This window comes from Thermobia domestica, chromosome 2 (genome assembly GCF_964235325.1).
Source record: "Thermobia domestica chromosome 2, izTheDome1.hap1.1, whole genome shotgun sequence".
Lineage (NCBI taxonomy): Eukaryota > Metazoa > Arthropoda > Insecta > Zygentoma > Lepismatidae > Thermobia > Thermobia domestica.
Window position 1 is genome coordinate 66,765,617 of NC_137455.1, and position 17,902 is coordinate 66,783,518.

Sequence of the window (17,902 nt, forward strand, 5' to 3'; positions counted from 1 at the left end):
GTAGCTTCTCAACTAACTTTCAGTGTCAATAATTACATATCCCTATTAGTTACACTTACAATAATAATTATAATAAAAGTAAAGTGTTACGTTTTTTGCTATCTGACTTAGAAAATGCATTCGATAAAATACATATATAGAAACTTATAATTTCCTCTAATCTACATACAATTGATTCGAATTCCATTACTAATAGAATTGTTATTCCATGTAATGGGTTCCTATTACCACAACCTGGCGCGTTCTCAATTTGCAGATCGAAGAGCAGAACATAGAGGTTAGATGCGAACATATTGGATAAGCAAGTCGCGGACAGACGACAAGATGTGATCCTTCAGCTTAGGAGTTTGGTGTGAGGTACTTCTAAAAAGAAAGAAAGAAAGAAAAAGGTACTTGTTTAGAAATATTCACAGAAGCTTCGGACCGGGACTGGTAACTTAGCACGACCTCAGCAAACAATAATGGATATGAGATTTGAACATGGAATATAAGAAGACTTTATAAGACAGGACATTAAAACCCGTACCAAATATATATGTATATGGAGATGGAGAATGAAATAAAAATCACCAACTAGGTACAAGGTTTTTAGTTCGGATTCGAATAGACTAATATCGGTAATTAAACATGTCGAATTTATTAATGATAGATTTATTTCATTAATTTTAGGATTGATTATGCGATATTATTATCCTAAATATACATGCCTCAATAGAAGATAAAGATGACGATATAAAGAGCATATTTTACGAAGAAGTAGAACGTATATTTGACCAACTTCCGCGATACCATATGAAAATTCTATTAGGGAATTTCAATGCGAAGGTAGGACGAAAGGATATTTTCAAACCGATTACAGGGAACGAAAGACTCGTGAACTTTGCAATTTTCCTACATGGCAACGTTCATAAATATACTTGCACCAGATGAAAAAGAAAAAAAATCAAATTGATCCCGGTTTAGTGGATACTAGCATAAATGATATTCGATCGTTTAGAGAAGCTGACCGTGAAACTGACTCCTACCTGGTATAGAGGTCTGCACAGGCCGGAATTTTTAATCTCGGGCTATGAATTTATAATGTGAAGCCCGACTCGAGTCCGAAATATATTTAAGCATTTAGGCCCGAGCTCGTGTGATAATCAAATAAGCCTGAATTACAGAAACTTAATGATTAACGCAAAAATTTATTTTTATTTAAAGCACTTAGCGGTTTAATTTTGCAGTTGTGCTTTAAAAGTTATCCAGAAAGAACGGTGATGTATTGCTTTACAGTACGCTTACAAAGTTAGGCCCGAGAAACATGGTTGTATACTTAAAAATTTACGGCCCGCGCCCGAAGTAATATATGCTTTGTAGACCCTAGTCTAGCCCGTGGGCCGGGTCGGGCTTAAGCCCGCGGGCTCGGCCCGAGCCCATGCAGACCTCTAACCTGGTAGCAGCTATTATACGAGAAAGATCATCGTTGAAAAAAGAAAATCTTGAGCATCTGAAAATGGAGAGATTTATAGGATCAGGCGAGAACAGTAGATTGAAGTGTCGAACAAATTTACCATTTTAGAAGGTTCGAAATACATTAGTGTTCAATTCTGTTAAAATGAACAAATAAATAAAAGAAGACAGCCAATCCCAGGGATTTTACGAGACACCGTGAGAACGAAAGTACGAAGCCAAACTGGCCCAAATAGTTAAATGGGCTGCAAGAATAATTAGAAACTTTTTACATCAACAGTGTTTAGCCAATGACATGTCATGACTGCACTTGATTCTGAATTTCTAAAACTCGTTAACCATTCCATTCCATTTTTTTTTTTTTTAAGTTTAATGTCCCACGATTATGTACTGAGGCTAAAGGAGACGGTGGTGATGAAATGAATGATAATGGCGGAATGACAAAGATGGGAGGAACGGACTCGCATCGCACTCCGAGAAAATTCATGCACATGGTGGTTGTCTAACACGAAGGCCACTTGGCGGGCGCTGGGTAGAACCAGAGACTCCATGTTCCAGAGATGAGCGCTCTACCAGTGACTAGTGAGACATGGTGGTCCCCGTAAGCCATGATCTAGTCGTAGTATTTTAGATGGATATAATTATAGACCTATGATTAATATGATCGAAATCATATTAAACTTTAGTTTTTGGAATGTTTGCTTGTTACGCTGAAACTTTGGATTAGGTCTCGTATTAAAAACACCAAAGTAAGGAAACAAAACCCTCACTAAACAGTGATTAAGTGGAAGTAGTGAGTAGTTGAAAAACAATTTGAAAATGGTTTATTTCCAAATAAATAAATACATTTATATTATTATTCTAATTAAAGGAAATGTTGGAGCAAATTTGGACTAAGAAGGATCCATTTCCATTTACCAAAAGACCCCTTGTTAACTTGCTTACATTTCACACCACCGATTCGCGCCTGTAAGTATTCGTTAGTTGCTCCTGAAATCTAGTACAGTTTTTCAGACACTTTTCTGTATGTCTAGTTAATTTTATAATTCCTCCTTATTTATTTATTTATTTATTAAGAAGAAACGTATGTAGTGCGAAAACCACTCTATGAAAGACTGTTTCTTAGTGCAAAGGATTTCTGATCGTAAAATATAATTACAGCCCACCTATTTAAGATATTTTATATACTACATATGAAGACGAGCGTCTCTGATGAGGGAAACAGAGAGATATTGAGCAGGAAATTAATTAGGTCAAGCTGAACGTTCTTACAAAAAAGAGTACGAATATTATGCATAACAGTGACATTAAAACGGGTAATTCTTACATCAATGCGAAGAAATCATACCATAGGCACCCAAATTGACGTTTGATGTGAGCCAATGACTTTCGATGTGCTATTGCCAAAGGCGCTCATTTCCCTGTAACTTTGGGGGGGAAGCATTCAGATTCATAAAAAATACTTATAAGCAGTGGCGTAGGGAAGAGGGGCAGAGAGGCCAGGCCCCCCCCAAAGAGGTCCGACAATGTACTTTGGTACTTTGACGTTTTTAATTTTTTTTTTATATATTTTTACGTTTATATATTTTTTGTTTGTAATGTTTCTATATGTTCCTATAACAGCACTTGTCCCCCCCCCCCCAAACACACATCCTGGCTACGCTACTGCTTATAAGAATGGATATAACAATAAAAATGCATATAAAAATATTTATTCATAAAAATATATGGAGCCGACATGAGCTTTGGGGAGCCCAGGCCTCCGTCCCCCCAGGATCGGCGCTCTTGGCTGTTTTAAACTTCCGGTGCAAATTTCCTTTCATTGGTCGAATATTGCGACATGTTGATAAGATTACCATCTCGCTAAGAACATACAACGTAACAGCCTAATTGGATTCCCATACTACAGCATTGGCAGCGTTGCTATAAAGAGGATTCGTGGATGTGACAGCAGTGCTCAAGGCCAAGCGTCGATTCGGATGCCGCACACAATAGCTGAGAATCGTAGTTCATTGAAACTTCTAAATTTGGTGGCTTATAGTTGTGATGATAGAGAATTGTAATGAATTGTATTAGTCGAGATAACGAATAGCAGCACCATGTGTACTCCATGTGAATGAGTTTGGTTGGAATAGCATGATATTTTCTCAATTTTAAAACCGAAAGTAGCAGTAGATTTCTACCACTTTCGGTTTTCAGAGAGGAAATGGAATATATTCATTGGACACTTAATCGAGAACATTAGGAGAGTGAAGATGATATATATTCTAAGAACGTTAAATCGATTCCAAAAAAAAAAAAAAAAAAAAAAAAAAAGAAAAGCTTTTCGCTATCTTTTATCTTTCTGCTCTATGTACACTCATGTCCAAAATGATTGTCGCATATCGATAACTGTCTTCTTGTAAGAATATAATTTGATAATGATTTTGCAGGATACTTTTAATACTGATACTGTGTGTATAATCGGGAAATGTATATTTGTGGTAAATTTCATAGGAAAGAATTATAAATACGAAAATTAGAATGAGTAAAACAAAATGTTGCTAAACGGACGAGAAAGTTTTATTGTTCTTATTTACTGCTCTTTTGACATGAAACTTTCCACATACATGTCTTTGTCGATTATACACCTATAAACATTGTAAGAAATACCGGGCGAATTCGTTATCAAATTATATTCCTACAACAACATATTTATAGACATGCGACAATAATTTTGGACATGAGTGTACATCAACATTGAAACCAGAAGTTACAGTGAATTCCTATCATTTTTGATTTTAGTACCTACAGAGGTATCATATGAAACGTATTCTTGGGACGCTTAATTGATTGCTGAAAACCACTTCTCCCTATCTATGACCGTGTTTGCTCTTAGTGATCAATATTAAAACCGGAAATAGTTTATTCCTACCACTCGGTTTGAATGTTACCGTCATCAAAATGAACTTGATTTCTAACTTTTTGTCCTTCTACATTCTGGCCAAAATTGATGGTAATTCACAATGTTGAATTCAGGCATGTTCAAGGGGGTACTGAGCCCCCTCTAGAATATATATGCGCCCCCCTTAGAATATCTACACACACGCACTGATTTTTGTTGTTGTTGTTGTTTCGGAAATAAGAAGTCTTTAAAAAAGCAAATACTTTTTTTTTTTTTAAAGAAAACTTTCTACTTTCTTTTGCCCAACCAAATTGTTCTAATTAACAATCCGCGTTTTCATATAAAGTCGAGGTTAAATAAAAACTTGGAAATTAGATACAAACGCTTTACAATATTACGTAGGTAAAAAGGCAATATGTTGGTTATTTGCAACCGAGAAGACAATAACAAGTCACAAGTTTTGTTGCGACAGATTCCTGCTGCCCTACTGCAATCTAGAACAGAGCGCCCCGTATTTTTTTTATTGTCCCCACCTTGTACAGCAAGGAACACTTCTGGATGGTACACTTTTGCCGTAAATTTCCATGTGGGTGCACCATCCAGAAGTGTCCCTTACTGTACAAAAGTCTGAATTCAACACTGGTAATCCATGAAGCAGTTCTTGAGATTTCTTGCCTCCTGAATGGAGGGACACACGAATAGACAGGGTAAGTATGCTGTAAGGAGTTTTGGTAAACCAAATTCCTTAAAACTTGGAGCGCATAAGCTCTTAAAAACAAATACCTCCAATTGATTCATAATTTTAACACAAATTTAGTTAGAGCCACAAGCACCACATACGCTTTTATTATCTCCTTCGATTTTAACATGCAAGAGACGCCCATGATTTTGGTAATAATATAATTAGATGTTTACCTGAAACTCGGTTTTACGTTTTAACATATTACACATTGTATAATTTAAGGCAATTTAATTTAATTTCTATCTAATTTTAGGCATCCTTGTCGTAATAAAAAGTTATGGAATGTGAAGATACCTGAACATCCACCAGGCTACAATGAAACATTTGGTATCTCAGAGGCAAGAGACAAATACAGGCCACCTTATCCTTTCTATAAGAGGGAGGTAAGTGCGCAACAGACAATTTTAATTTACGAACCAATTATTTTTGAGAAATCTTTACTTGGCTGATAACTATTGGCCAAGTTAAAGCTCATTATTTATCATGAATCAGTCCAAATAAATTTACAGGCTTTGTCTGGCAATGAAGTCTGTGATATTGAGCGAGCTCAATTATTGATTCTACTTTAATTTTATCGCATGAAGAGCAATACATTTTCATTTCTCAATATTTCCTGTTCAATAACAAAATAATGGAAAAATTGATTAATTTCCTAAATTTCAATGTAAGAGGAAATTATATGCTACCAAACTGTCCCCCTCTCCCATACACACACATCTAAAAGTAGCAAAATAAAATTAGATGATTGTAGTGGCTGACGGAAAGTTAAACAAGAATTTTACGGGAAAAAGTCAACAAAAGATTGCGATCTTGACCAATAATTCAGTTTTTGGATCAGAAGCCACAAAATTTTTGAACGACCCCTAAATCGAGTTTTCGTATTGTCTACGGAATAAGCACATCATACTGAGTTAACTGATAGTTTGGGTTCGGCTGCACTATTTGTAGTTCTCCAGATATACGGCCTACAAGAATTTTTTTTATTGAAATATACTGGATCTTTTGATCCAGAAAAAAGTCTGGAATCAACAAGTGTTCGCCTTAGATTATACAATAAGATATGGATAAACATGATCGTTCATAACCTACACTTGTAATATAACAGAGTAACACCCAACGTATCATAGTAGTTTTCAAACTTAACTACATGTTTATTTATTTTTACCTTGTTCCTTTATGAAAGAGGAAATTACTAGTCACCAAACGTAGCTGAGAGGAAACACGCTCAAAAATGGTTTATTCTTACAGATAATTTTTTTACATCAATATAGTCTTGTATAAGTACCTATATTACTACTTATATTATTATGCACTGTTGACAGCTAACATCGAACATTTGGCGTTTAACATGTTTGCTCAAACCAGCGACGTACGCAAGGAAGAAACGAGATTTAATCCCCCTTTGAGCAAGATATTATGTAATAATAAACATTTCACATACTAAGATCTGTATGCAACGAACTTGGGAGCTTGAATTCTTTTCTTGAACATCTTCGTACACTACTGGCTTAAACCAGGGTTCCCAACCGGTGTGTCGCAAAATTTTAGAACTTTAAAATCACGAAACATTCAATGATTAGTTAAAATACTGTAAATTTTGAAACAGACTATACTAATCAACGCCTTCTTCGGTAGCAACAATGTTCAGTACTTTTTAGTACTGAATCATTACTTTATAGAAACCTATAGGTTTACACTACTATTATAAATTGTAGGCTATTGTTAATAGAAATCAACCAAATGTGTCGGCATATAGTGGACGTACAGTAAAATGTGTCCTTAGTCAAAAAAGGTTGGTAACTACTGACTTGAACTATAGGAAAATACACAACAGTACGGTAAGCACCGGTATTGCGTTTTTTGCAGATTACATTATAATGTATAAATCTTCAACAATCTATTATTCTTCTACAGTAACTACACTTTTATTATTTCAGGTGGAAATTAAGGACCCTTCTTGGTTGAAACACCGTAGGTGCTATTCGGATTTGCCTCCTGAACCTCAGAAAATATCAACTATGTCTAAGTTCTGGGATGAACATCGTGAATGTGCTTGTTTGAAGGAAAAGAAGGGAAGATCCAAGTCTTACAATCCATGGATTGGAGATGACGAAGAATAAGTCTACTTTATCAGTGCCTTCAAGAAGTACTAACCATTAACACACTTACGGAAGTTAACAGAACTTGTTTCAATTCGTAGAGTCATTGTAAAGCAAAGTTAACAGAACTTGTTTCAATTCGTAGAGTCATTGTAAAGCAAGATATGTCATTGTTTAAACGCATACTTAAGGTTAAGCAGAAAAGTTAATAAAAGTTTTCAAGACATTTTCGAAAGAAATATGTCCACCTATCTCAAGTCAATGTGAAAATGTACGCTTCTTCTATAGATATTAATCACATTGTTCTGGATTAGGTGAAATGACGCTGACTCACGTTTACTTCTAATTAGTTAACCAAATCTGAGATTTCATTAAACCTGGAAAGCACAAACTACAAGGGCAAGAAGGTGAAAGTCTCTATAGTCGGACTAAAATTGTAGAATCTTGCAAGGTTAAAATGGAACTAGCAGATATGCACGATTTAATCATTAATTTGCAAAGTATTGGAGTACACTTTTCTTCCTGAGGGAAGCTGGTTGTTACATTACTGGAATACAACAAATTAAAGTTCTTGCTTAGAAGGCTGATGGTAGAACCTGGGAGTAGTTAGTTGTTGCTTGGTGATACATTATCTAAAACAGTGGTTTCCAACCTGAAGCATGAGAAGCAAGCAAGATGGTCACGAGCTCTGACAAATAAACTACTTTCGTAATATAAGTGAAACTGATCTTGTTCGTGAGTAAATCACGGAAAATCGGATGAACCTTTTTTTTATATACTAATCAACTACCTAGAACTGGGTTTTTTATCATGTGCTTTGATTAAAATGCATATCCTAAGAATGGGAGCGAGGGTCATGATATATGCAAAAAATTAACGAACCCGTCAAGTTAGGAAAATCAAATTCTGCATATAAACTCATCATTAAAAGTAAACTGACAACGACTGAACAGTTTGAAACAAATCTTGTAACATAGTTAGCACCTATCTCGAGCTTATTTTTTATCATGTAATTTTGCTTCGAACTCGCAGGGATTTAAGAAAAAAAGAAAAAAAAAGTATAGTATCTCACGAAGCTTTTAAGTTAGAACGATGAAACTCGATAAAATCTTCATTAAAAATACGCGGACATGCGCCTCAGCGTTTCCAGAATTCCGCTTTTAAGGGGGTTAAGGTATAATTTCTATAACTGTTTTCGCCACATTATTTATTTTCATGATAAACACGGGAAAAAGGCTGAACCAATTGAAACGAATTTTATAACAGTTAATACCCATCTTGATCTAGATTTTTTTTTATAATCATGTCATCTTAATTAAAAAATGTATCTTAACGGGGTAGAGCATAGTGGTACTAAAAAATGTATACCAAAGATACAATATCTTATTGATTTTCACATACACTTTCATTAAAATGCGTGTCCTAAGGTAAGGTGGGGGAGGAGAGGCTTCAAATACTTCCCATTAATTCCCTGCGAAGAATGTGCATTTCAGCTAGCCTAATATACACTATAAAAATGAAAATGATCTTGTGTGGTCGAATCCCGAGAAAATGAACAGTTTGGAATGAATTTTTGAATATAGTTACCAAGTATCTCGAACTGGGCTTTTATCACGTTATTTTGATTACAATACATATCCTAAGGGGTTAGTAGGGTCATAATTTAAGCGAAAAATTGATTATCTCATGAACCCATCAAGTGAAAGATGAAATTCCGTATATAATATTCTCATTAAAAATTAACGGACACGTGTCTCAGGTTTATAAAAATTCTGATTTGTAAGGAAGTATTATATATCTAGGTATATAGTCATTGTCAAGCCTGAGCATACTACTAATTTTTCAGAATTTTCAAAAAAACTATCTTTACAAAACCCAGTTTGCTGAACTTATGTAAAATAATCATTGCTCATATAAAAAAATTAAAACATCAATGGTTCTGTTTCCACTAAGATAAATGTATTATATTTGCGTTCAATGAAATGCCGACAATAACCCTTGATAAGAGCTTTACAAATTCCAGGCATTTGTTTGATTAACTGTTCCACTTTCAGGGATAAGTCCTGTACGTTTAGGATTTTAAGGATAAGTCTCAAACGATAACATCCAAAACAATACTGTAATTTCATTCGACCTACAAGAAATGCTTCTCTACTATAAAAAAACTAGTTTTGAATAATGAAGAGAGATTTAAAGTTCTTCCGAAAGTGTAACATTTTCCAAAAATGTAACTGATAATAGGTGTTAATAATGAAATTATAGCAGAATAAAAATTGGAGAAACTTGAATCTAGACAATGGTAACATTTCAAGATAAATTTGAGTATCTTTAAAAGTATTTAAGCAATCTACAAGCTATCCAAAATCATCATCATCAATTCTATAACTAATGCAATATGTTGCCAACTCGGTATGTACACTTTATTTTCAAATGACACTACGTCCATATTATTACTTATGTAAGATGACTGAGTAATGGTGAATAAAAATATACGTATATCTAATACATGGCTGTGCTGAAACTTCACGAATTACTTGAGAGTTTGATTGTTGCAGCTTTTAGCCATAGCTGTAAAACTCACGAATAATAATAATAATAATAGTTTCTGACGAAAGTGGTTCAAAAGAGGGCTAGTCTATTCTCAAATTAAAAACACTGACTTAACAGTGTTGTCTAGTGGCGTATGCAAGGAGGGGTGGATTTCGGGACTTTAACCTCCTTCCTTGAGCAAGATATTATGCAAAAAAAAAAAAAAAAAAAAAAAAAAAAAAAAAAAAAAAAAAAATGAAATGAAATGAAATCTTTAAGTTTTACGTCCCACGGTTATGCCGGTTAGGCTAAAGGAGACGGTGATTATGAGAGATGAGTGAAATGGTGGAATGAAGAAAGTGGGAGGAAACGGGAGAACCCCGAGAAAAACCACGAGCACGGTGTTTGCCCACCACAAAGTTCACTTGGCGGGGGCTGGGATCGAACCCGGGACCCCAAGCACCAGAGGTGAACGCTCTACCACTGAGCCACCGCGCCCCCATATTATGCAAAAAGACAACTATATTAAGATATGTACACAAACAGCTAAAATTATATGAACTTGGGAGCTTGAACACCTTCTTGATGAACTTATGCGTGCGCTATTGTTGTTGTCAGAATTATCTTATAATAATCTTGTAAAGAATATCAGAATTATCTTTCAATAATCTTGTAAAGAATATTATGCATGGAATAGTTTCCGAACTAAATACAACATATTTTCCAAATCAAAATATTTCATGCATACAAATCAACGATATTTCGCGAATTAAACTAAATCATCGGAGAATCGAACCTGGAAGCGAGGGTACAGTGAAAATCACTAATGTGAATCGTTTGCCAGATCTTGGCATGATCAAGTAGCTAGTGTACCGAGTTCTCGAGCAGCAAATTAGGGTTCAAATCTAACTCACTCACTGTTTTTATTTCTTCTTTTCGTTTGGTTTTGCCACTTGAGAAGAGTAACATTGGAAAGCAGTAGAAAACTTCGTACGCATGAGAGATATCGTCAAATACTAACGTCACACAAATAATGTTCAAGTAATAACGTTTGAATGTTGTTATGCAAGTAGAGGTCGAATGGATGTGTAAGTTTTGAACAAGGTTAAAAAAAAAAATCACAGTAAGAATAACGAATTAGTGTTCAAATGACATAGGTGAACAATATCCAGGTGTGAAACAGTGAAGGAATTCACTAATGTGAAGTCTAAATTCATACAAGTAAGTGACTGAAAAGCAGAAGAGAGAATGTAAGCTAAAGCAACAACTTTCTTTACTTCCTCATACGTTAATACACTTTATACGTAATTTCTTTAATGGACACGTAGTTGGTTCAAGATACATTTGATATTACATTAAAACCACATCTAATATATTTATGTCAGCAATGAAACTCAAGGGATTTCAATTTTGATGTACCTGTATATTGCAGTACTTCAGTAGATTTGTTCCCAAATGTTTTCATTCTATTGTTCAGGCTATGAATCTAGTTACAGGAGACAATTTAATACTCTCTCCTGAGACAGGAACGGGAGAAAGCATTCCGTAATTCAAATACTAATCAACGTTTACAGGGAACAATTTGTTAGGGATTTCAGGATATGCTGAAAAACATTTGGGTGGTATCCTAGCTGAGAAATCGGGGTGCAAACGTGCTCAATTTTTGTCATAAAAGCAACTCCAAATCTAAAGTAATATTAACCTTGAACTCACAAGCACTTAGTCTTAATTTATTCGTAGACGTTTCAATGACTGCTTATAATCACCATCAGAATGGTATAATTAAGGAATATTTACATTGTTTTTTTCGCTTAAAAATACTCAAAATGTCTACGAATAAATTAAAAAGACGGTGCTTAAGATGAATACTTCTTTAATAGATATGCATTTTCAGTTCGTGTACTGACTCCAAATTCGTTAAGACCGTTAAAGAAATCAAAATATGGATGGTAACTGTTCACGTTACGTTACCCAATTTGAAGAAAAATACTGGACGAGACAATCCTCTTCAACTGACGCTTTCAAGGATGGAGGTAATTGTCTATCTGGTAATCCTATGACAGTATTAAAAGTAACGGGGCATATTCCATGATCACTGGAAATAACTGAAGGAAAGCTACTGCAGACAGTTTAACAATTTTATGTTGTTTTCTTTATTTTGCAGTCTTTTATAATTCTAGTTTTGCTCCATTCTTCCTTAATTTCATTGCGTATTCTGTTCTTAAATAAGGAGTTCTACAACGATCTGAAGTATATGCTGAATTTTCACCGACATGGTGACGAAATTTTTATTTACGAAAAAGCTCTGGCGGAATTTCTTTACAATAGCTAAGCACAATTTTAAAACGAGAAAACCAAGTTACGTTAGTATCAATTGTGACTATATTTCTGTTGTTGCTTGTATTAGATGTTTATTTTCTGCATGATAGAAAAATCGAAAATTCTCAATCAACAAAAGCGTTATAAAAGAGAGCTGAATGAATTTTCACTACATATTTATTCTAAAAATACACGTAAATTAAGGTGTTTCGGTGGAAATATAGGACACTAACTATTATATATATATATATATATATATATATATATATAAATTCTTACCAGATGTAGAAACTTACTTATAAATATCAGTATTTCATTCGCATCAATGTGTGTTTCAGGTAAACCTGAACTAATCACTTAATGATTAATACAACCCTGAGATTTTTTCTTTCCTATTATTAAAAAAAATTAATAAATGAATAAGTTATTTTCATTCAGAAACGCGATTACCTCGAGCCATTATTTGACTCTTTTACTATAGAAGTTGTCATTAAAACATTTGTCTAAATATGCTCACTTTTAGGTATTGAACTTTTAAAATTACAGCTTAGTAATTTTAGAAATAATATATTTATGTAAGTTTAGATATCTTTTATTGTCTTTAAGTGAAATATTTTATTATTCTAACCATCAGCTTGATTTCAAGAATACTCATTTTCAAATCCACAAATTTTGTGTACATACGTATAAAAAATTTTGCATTTATCTTATACAAAATTTATAAATTATACATACAATATGAAGCATAAAAATTGCTTTTGTACAATATATACTGGGCTTTTATTTTTCACATAAACAATTACATTATTTAACAACCATACTTGTAGAAATTTTCCCCATTCACCGGGTATTTTTAGTAACTTACCAATTTTCCCCTCTGAGATTAAAACAGGCACATACATACGAGCGTCCGAAAGATGTTTACATGACTTTCAAAGAAATGCAGATTACTAACTCCCAATTCTACGTAATTTTGATAATTTTCTCAAAATGTTTACAATAGTTATTTGAACATAACCAAAATTAATATAAATAGTAACCTATCTCAACAAAATAATGTATATTTATATATATCACACTGTACAGTAGTGAAATTGCATTGATATTCCCAAGTATTCGTCAACACTTGGTACAGAATTTGAATAAATGTTCTATTCAACAAACTCCAGGAATGCTTCCTACATGAAAACTTTCTTCAGGGCGCCTATACACTGGCTATTTTTTGCTCATTTGACTAATGCAGTATCTTCCAGAGTAACTCAAGAACTATATTCCTCCCCACCGTGCAATGAACTTAATCCCCGCAAGCACTGTTGTATTTTAAGCACCAGACTTTTTGTAGGCTACCTGCCGGTCACACTTCTTTACCGTGACGGACGAATATTTCTGAGATCACGCCGTAGGGTGAAATTTCTTGGACGGATTTCGGGCGTGTTCTAACAACAAGTTACATGGTGTGAAAGGTTCTCCATAGTGCTGCTGAAATTCCATCATCTTGTCTACTAATTTACCAGCGCCGTAATTATCGACATATCTGAAGGGACCACCGGTAAATGGTGGGAAACCAAGGCCAAAAACTGCTCCGATGTCACCTTCAAGCTGAAAAAGTAAGAAGTTGCAATTTTTTAACATATTCTGAATTATAATGCATATTTGAAAATAAACTTTATTCGTGTAGGTTTTACCATTTCTCGTGATCACAATACACAAGGTATTTTCATCTCTGTGGTAATTAATTGCGCCCGCCTATTCTATGTTGTAAAACCCATTTTCCACCACCGATATGTTCAATATAATGCCCCTGGAGATGAACAATTGCACGATATCGGAACTTCCATCGAAGAAAGCTTCTATTCAGCACAGTCTGATCCAGTTTGGCCCAATCATCCTTGCATACTTTCCGAAGTCCCTCAAGTGTTATGGTTCGATGGTTTATGATGTTCCGATTTCGCGATTTAATAGGGATGTGTCTAAATAAGATAGCCTTGATACTTGTCTCCGGTTCTATACAAGCCATGTAGGACACCGTAGTTACAGGGGCCTGTTGGCGGTTGCCGCTCTATGTATAAGTAGCTTCCCCTTAGAACAGAAACTTGCTTCTATCACAAACCCTCTGGGAAACTTTCTTTTCATGTGCGAATACACTGTGCATGTTTCGCTCGACCGATAGGACGGTAGTAAACCCCACGCACCAGATTTGATCTGGTGAAGCAGATAATGCGTCATCCGGAATGATGACATAATGCCAATTATCACCCGTTAGATAGCCACTCACCGTTAGGTGATGTGCATTGATGTTAGTACACATCTTTCATTTAGGCGTCGTTTTCACGCCTAACAGTTGCTGGTGGCCATCGGATACGTCCTGCTATTTCACATTACGGTGGTGGATTATCTCTGGTCACACATTGCTGTACTTCTGCACTGACATCTCGAGTGAGTTGCACAGCTGATTGCTTCTGCTGTTTTTGACCGGGCGTTATATCCTTAGAGCAGCGTTTCCCAACCGGTGTGCCAAGAATGGGCCGCTGGTGTGCCGCGGGGAAATCGAAACAAAATTATTAATTCTATAGAAATCAAATTGCAAGACATAATGGAAAATGTATATTTGTATTTCACATTACTACGAACCTCTACTATAAATCTACAATTTTAAGTTTCATAGCGTGTTACTCTTGTGTACAATTTTAATGTTGAAAAAAGTATCTGGTATTGTTGTTACTATTGTTGCACCTTTATTGTTGCAGACTATTTCGTAACTTGAAATTTTAAAATATCATTCAATACTTTCGACAAAGCAAACATACATACAAATTACCTACATTTGTGCTTTAAAAGTAAGAGATTTGTTTGTCCGTTCGTTACTTAGTGATCTATCTTCTTAGTGAAAGGTTGGATACAGTTTTCGAAAAAGAAAGCGTAGTTTTGCAAACCTGAGTCGCTGAATTGTTTTCTATTTTTAAATTAGAATGAAAAGTAACCATAAGGATTAACCACGGGGAGAAAACCAGTGATCGAGCTTTCTTCTCTGTGAGAAATATCATTAATCACAGAAAAAAAATACCACGGTATTTTATATTTACAAATAATAATATCTATGAGTGTGCCGCGAGAGTTCAAGTTACACCCGTAGTGTGCCGCAAGTTGAAAAAGGTTGGGTAACGCTGTCTTAGAGGGTGGATACACATTACGATGGATTGCTGTATGTATCCCTTTATCGGACACTGTGAAATCTTTGCACTTACATACCTTATGAACATTATATTATATTATATTATATTATATATATATATATATAGTTTACGTCTGAAAATGCTACTATGTAATCCTCCCAAAACGGATGCATTTTTTTTTTAATTTCATTTTTTCCTACCTTGGAGGTAACTGTCTTTCACGTGTGCCGACCGTTTGTATTAACTTGTATGTCACATAACATTTCATAAATTACACTAGTTAACAAATTTAAACTTTTTGTTTGTTACATGAGAAAAATCACCTGATCTTAATGGAACTTTTTGCGCTGAATTCGAATATGCACTCGGTTTCTCTCCATCACGTACAGTTTTCCCGTAACAGAGGGATTTTCGGGAAATTCCCTAAAAAATTTTCCTTTTTCAGATATTTTATTCCCCTAGCTCCTGTCCTCTTACATATAGTAACATAGAAATTATACCTAAGTATACCTTGATTTATATTTAATAAACCCTAAAAGTTTCGTAAAAATCGCTTTGTTCTTTCTAGAGAAATAAATATATTTGTATGTATACTGTGTGCACTGTTTATTGCACCTGATAGTAATGCTTTCAGATCTCCTGAGTTGGGGTAAAAACGATTTGCTTTATTACTACAAACACAGACATAAAAATGAATATTTACAATAGTCAACAACACACTTGTATTGCTCTCTGTAAATTAGAAACGTGTATAAAAATAGAATGTACTTCCAACGTATATTTTTTTAAACGTACAGTATATGTATATCTTAATACATATATATACAATTCTCCAAGTTTTTTCGTTTTGTTCCATTATAATGGAAATAAAAAACCTTCTATACCACTTGCGCACTCAGTGAAGATTAAGGAATCCTATGACACCATGTCAACTTTGCTAAATCTTATAAATTACAAGGACCATTGTTGGCAAATATGTTGTGATCTCAAGGTAGTTGGTATTTTATTAGGACTGCAGTGCGGTTACACGAAGTACCAATGTTTTTTTATGTTTATGGGATAGCCGAGCTGATGACAAGCATTATGAAGTGAAGGAATGGGAACCTAGAGTGAATTACGTACCTGGAGAATGCAACGTCAAATACGCTCCTTTGGTAGATCCTAATAAGATATTACTACCGCCACTTCATATCAAGTTAGGACTTATGAAAAACTTTGTCAAAGCCATGGACACATGAAGGTTTCAAGTATTTGCGAGATAAGTTCCCTAACCTGAGTGATGCTAAGATTTCAGCGGGAGTGTTTATTGGTTCCCAAATTAGGAAATTAATGCTTGATGATAGTTTTGACAGCAAGTTAAACAGTGCTGAGCTAGCTGCCTGGACAGCATTTAAGCGTGTTGTGCGCAACTTTCTGGGCAATAACAAAGCTGAGAGTTACACAGAAATCGTACATGACATGATACAGAAATACAAAGAGTTGGGTTGTAGGATCTCTTTAAAAATCCACTTTTTGCACTCCCACCTCAGCTTCTTTCCTGCTAACCATAGGTGCTCTCAGCGACGAACAGGGGGAAAGATTCCACCAAGATATAATGGCAATGGAGAAAAGGTACCAGGGACGATGGGATCCTTCAATGATGGGGGACTATTGTTGGGGTCTTGTTAGAGAATGCAACATTTCTTACAAAAGAAGGAAGTAGTGTACGTTTTTGTAACCCAATGGAAGTTTCATATATTGTGATAGTTTTGATTGTCTTTTCATGACCTTTTGGTACATTTGTATTATTGTTTATTGTAAATTGTCACACTTGTAAATTATATTGTATTATATTTTATATATGTGTTTGTGGTAATAAAGCAAAACGTTTTACCTCAACTTAAGAGATCTGAAAGCATTGCTATAAGGTGCAATAAACAGTACACACAGTATACATACAAACATATTTATTTCTCTAGAAAGAATAAAGCGATTATTACGAAACTTGGAGGGTTTGTTAAATATGAATCAAAGTATACTTAGGTATAATTTCTATGTTAGTATATGCAAGGGGACAAGATCTTGGGGGTGTAAAATAAACGAAAAGGGAAATTTTTGAGGGATTTTCCCGAAAATCCCTCTGTTACGGGAAAATCGTACGTGATGGAGAAAAACCGAGTGCATATTCGAATTCAGCGCAAAAAGTTCCTTTAAGAACAGGTATTTCCTTTTATGTAACAAAACCTTTGTTAACTAGTGTTATTATAATATTTATCCACCATACTTAGAAATTTAATCAGTTCGCCTGGAAGTTACCAACAACTGAATTGAGGTAGAAAAGGATGATGAAAGCATATGGATGTGATACGGACTCTAGAAGAGAAAAGTGAGAATTGAAGGATTCAAAAGTGTGCTGCTACAGAAGGATGTTGAAAATTAAATGAGTAGATAAGGGTATTAAATGAAATAGTGTTAGAAATAGTACAAGAAGGAAGGATAATCCTAAGACTGTTCCGAAGAAATAGGATGACTGGAAACATTGTGAAACATGGAGAAATCACGCTATTAGTTATAAAGGAAATATAAGAAGGAAAACACCTCAAGGATGGTCGATATAAAATATAAGAAAAAAGTAATACGAAAAAAAGTATAGGGAACTAAAAAATCGGGTTTACCTCAGGGAAGAGTGGAAAATTGTGTCAAACCAATCGAAAGACTGCTAACC

The 17,902-nt window shown here is 34.6% G+C and overlaps 2 protein-coding genes across 4 annotated transcripts in view; one reads left to right on the forward strand and one right to left on the reverse strand.

Annotated features, from left to right (window-relative positions):
* The window catches only part of LOC145679686 (uncharacterized), a 28,796-nt gene extending 21,119 nt beyond the window's left edge, over positions 1-7,677 (forward strand). Inside the window, exons 4-7 of one of the 2 annotated variants that reach the window (XR_014130500.1) lie at positions 2,324-2,421; positions 5,332-5,461; positions 7,016-7,295; positions 7,340-7,677. Coding sequence is in view for 1 of the 2 variants with exons in the window: in XM_081750261.1 (XP_081606387.1) it covers positions 2,324-2,421; positions 5,332-5,461; positions 7,016-7,198 (411 nt within the window). In the remaining variant the exon portion in view is untranslated. Of the gene's footprint in view, positions 1-2,323; positions 2,422-5,331; positions 5,462-7,015 lie in introns of both variants that reach the window. The other variant, XM_081750261.1, reaches the window with a different exon arrangement.
* Positions 7,678-12,595: 4,918 nt separating this feature from the next.
* Mtpalpha (monolysocardiolipin acyltransferase Mtpalpha) overlaps positions 12,596-17,902 on the reverse strand; it is a 75,232-nt gene continuing 69,925 nt past the window's right edge. For both annotated transcript variants that reach the window (XM_081741714.1, XM_081741709.1), the window contains one exon: positions 12,596-13,624. In XM_081741714.1, the coding sequence (XP_081597840.1) occupies positions 13,418-13,624 (207 nt within the window). In that variant the 3' untranslated portion in view covers positions 12,596-13,417. The remainder of the gene's footprint in view (positions 13,625-17,902) is intronic.